The 3,140-nt window shown below is 55.4% G+C and overlaps 1 protein-coding gene across 1 annotated transcript; it reads left to right on the top strand.

Moving 5' to 3' along the window:
* Window positions 1-218: 218 nt before the first annotated feature.
* CABS01_14215 (glycosyl transferase group 1) lies at window positions 219-1,784 on the top strand (the record flags this gene model as incomplete). Its single annotated transcript, XM_060547555.1, has 1 exon — window positions 219-1,784. The coding sequence occupies one exon, from the start codon at window positions 219-221 to the stop codon at window positions 1,782-1,784; it is 1,566 nt and encodes a 521-aa protein (XP_060393672.1).
* Between the last annotated feature and the right edge of the window lie 1,356 nt (window positions 1,785-3,140).

The following is a 3,140-nucleotide window of genomic DNA, read 5'->3' as shown; positions in this document are numbered from 1 at the left end:
CGCCTACGGCGCATTCCCCTCATACTCGGCGAACGCCATCATTTTCCTTACACTGCACGCAAGACCTGCGGCTCTTCAGCTCCGCAATAATCGCTAGCAGGCCATACTGACCGTCGCTGCGAGACTTTCGAGTGATTCTTCGGTAAGATGCAGGCCCTGTGATGGAAGTGTAAATCCAGCTAACATGGTAACTGGCCTAGGCATTGTAGCCACCGGCAATGGCAGAACCTCTTCTACCCAAGAGCTACGGCACCTTGCCGCGGTACCCAGCTCACGACAACTCTATATTCCCATCTTCATTACGAGGCAAGCGCATTTTGCTCTGCACAGAATCTTTCGGCCCCGTCAATGGCGTCAGCCGGACGACATTGATGCTTGTCGAACACCTGCGATCCCACGGCGCACTCGTCGCCGTGGTGGCGCCACGCAACCATACCCAACACAACATCTTCTCTCCGGCAACAGAAGATGACGGTCAGGTCGAAGTGCGCCTTCAGGGATATCCGCTGCCCTTCAACCCTGAGCTCTCTGTCGTTTATCCAGTGCGAGTATCTGCCCTCTTCGCGAGGACCTTTGGGTCGGACAGCCCGCCCGACCTGATCTACCTCGCCTCGCCGGCATCACTGGGCTTCCAGGTGATGCTGCAGCTCCAACAACAGCCAAAAGAGAGACGGGTGCCGGTGATCTGCAACTTTCAGACCGACCTGGCCGGATACTGCGCCATCCTCTTCCCTCACCCCTTCAGCACCATGGCTGTCTTTGCTTTCTCCATGGTCCAGAGCTTTCTGTTCCAGCACGAGTCAATCAAAACCATTTTCTACCCCTCACGCTTCGTGCGCAAGTATCTCGAGGCCCAGGGGGTCCAGAGCTCCAAGCTTGAGGTGCTACGACGAGGCGTCAAAACAGAGGTGTTCCGACCAGAAATGCGAAACGAGGCGTTGAGGAAGCAGATCGCACCGAATGGAGAGATCATCCTGATATGTGTATCCAGGGTGGCGGGTGAGAAGGGGTTCGACTTTCTCGCCAAGGCAATAAAGGAACTCGATGCAAGGGGCCTCCATTTCAAGCTCTATGTCGTGGGCGGGAACCGTAATGCAGAAGTCGAGAGAGAGGTTCACGAGATGTTTGACCCTCTGAGGGACCAAGGCAAAGTCATATTCGCCGGGTTCAAGACCGGGGACGACCTGGCGACGGCGTACGCATCAGGCGACATTTTCCTCCACTGCTCCGTCACCGAAACCTTTGGCTTGGTCGTCCTGGAGTCCATGGCAAGCGGCGTTCCGGTGGTCGCTCGCGATGAGGGCGGGCCAAGCGATATCATCGACAATGGCCGCTCGGGATACCTTGTATCACCCAACGACCTGGACACTTTTGTCGACAAGGTCATGTACCTCTCCAAAGACAGAGACTGTCGGGAGGCTATGGCCGCGCAGGCTCGAGCGATGGCGTGTGAGGCTACTTGGGAGAAGATCAACAATCAAGTCGCCTGGAGGATGGTTGACACCATTGAAGAGCGAGAGCGAGAAAAGGCCCAAATTACCCATCAGCGTTCGTCCATCGCCATGCAAGCCAGCCAGCTTGTACCAGTATACAGCTGGCTGCTCATAAACAACGCTACGCGTGACGTTGTGGTGGGCAGAATAGTAGATGCCAAGCTTGTGGGCGGGTTCGGCGTCGTCATGGCTTTCTGGTTCATTACGGGCATGTATCTGGCGTTTACTGAGGCGGCTCTTTGGACCAAGGGCAAGTTGCCACGATACTGCGGCCAGCGAGTGACGGAGTAATGGCACGGAATGGTTGGTTTGATTTTCATTCAAGGGCGCCGATGCGATACTCCCAGGAGCGAGACAGGTTCATTGGTGTTTTGTGGCTTGGTATTGGGGTTTGGCGATGCCTTGGTAATTTGGTAGTATTTGCGACGGGGGGCACTAGTAGCAAATACCTCCTTCGTCGTCAATGGCGATCTTTGAACTGTAAGCGTTATCGTGTCAATCCAGTAATGGACCGTCGATTTTGAGATGAACCGTTAATGCTTGCCGCGGTAGCCGAGTATTCCACCGTGGCCGCGTCATTGAAGGCCCGTGAGGCACCGGGTTGACGAGTCTACCGCCGGTGGTCCGTAGAATACTCCTCCCGATATCGAAGAGATGGCCCCTGTTCCCACTGCCGCTCTCACCTTATTACAACGACTGTGAGTTATCGTCAAGGGGTTCGGAAGGTGGGCGGGCGCGATAAACCGTGCCTGGGCCAGCTGGGTCCCGAAACCGGTCGCACCAGGAGCGACCAGGAGATGAAGGAGGCGTTTCGGGCTTCGGCCACGGTGTGGTTCTCGCGGTCGCGATGGAACGTCGTTGCTTTTCCTCGGCGGCCAGGAGCCGAATCTTGAAGTGACCAAGCCTCTACTCCGTGCTGTGGTAGCCTGTAGGTATTCGTAGGTAATGATGCGGGTTTGCGTAGTGTGTGGTCTGGGCGTATTGTACGGATAGAGATGTTGACAGATCGCGGGGATGTTTCCAATAGAGGCGGCGATCAATCTTATTCAATGGTTGACATTCATTGCTCTCCCACAAGCTCACCGCACCAGATCTCCGTATCCTAAGATTGAGGGCGAGCCAGCTTCTACCGGTAGATGGGCCATTGGGCAGGGCATCGAGCGAATAGGATACGCCTCAGGGGCGATCAATTTGATGAGCAATGGTAGGCCAGGGTTCAGACGAGCAGAAAGCCAAGCTTTTTGGTGACAGGAGGTTAAAAATCGCAGGGGGCCAGCCACAAAAGGATGAAACGTCGATGTGAGGAGACTTGAGAGGATGAGGGTCGATGTAATACTCCGTCGGAAGACCAAACTTGCGAGGTGTGGCTGGTGACAGCCACTCCTCCTATCGTGGCTTATGGCCAGTGGCCAGTGGCTAAGAAGAAATGTGGCTTGTGCATCGTTTCCGGCTGTGGCGCAGCAGGTACTTCGAGCCCAAAAGACCTTCCGAGCAGCCCAATTCGAGAATGCCAGATATCTTCCCCAATTCATTTCAATTCAATTCAATGAACTGGTGCTGGGAACAAGCTGCAGCATGGGCTCTCAACGCATGCCGCTTAGCCGTCCTGCCCATTCTCCATTCCCTTTCAGGGCGGTGTCCATCGGA

Source organism: Colletotrichum abscissum (genome assembly GCF_030869225.1).
Source record: "Colletotrichum abscissum strain IMI 504890 chromosome Unknown Scaffold_51.1, whole genome shotgun sequence".
Lineage (NCBI taxonomy): Eukaryota > Fungi > Ascomycota > Sordariomycetes > Glomerellales > Glomerellaceae > Colletotrichum > Colletotrichum abscissum.
Note: the sequence above shows the minus strand (reverse complement) of the source record. Positions and strands in the feature narration are given on the sequence as shown.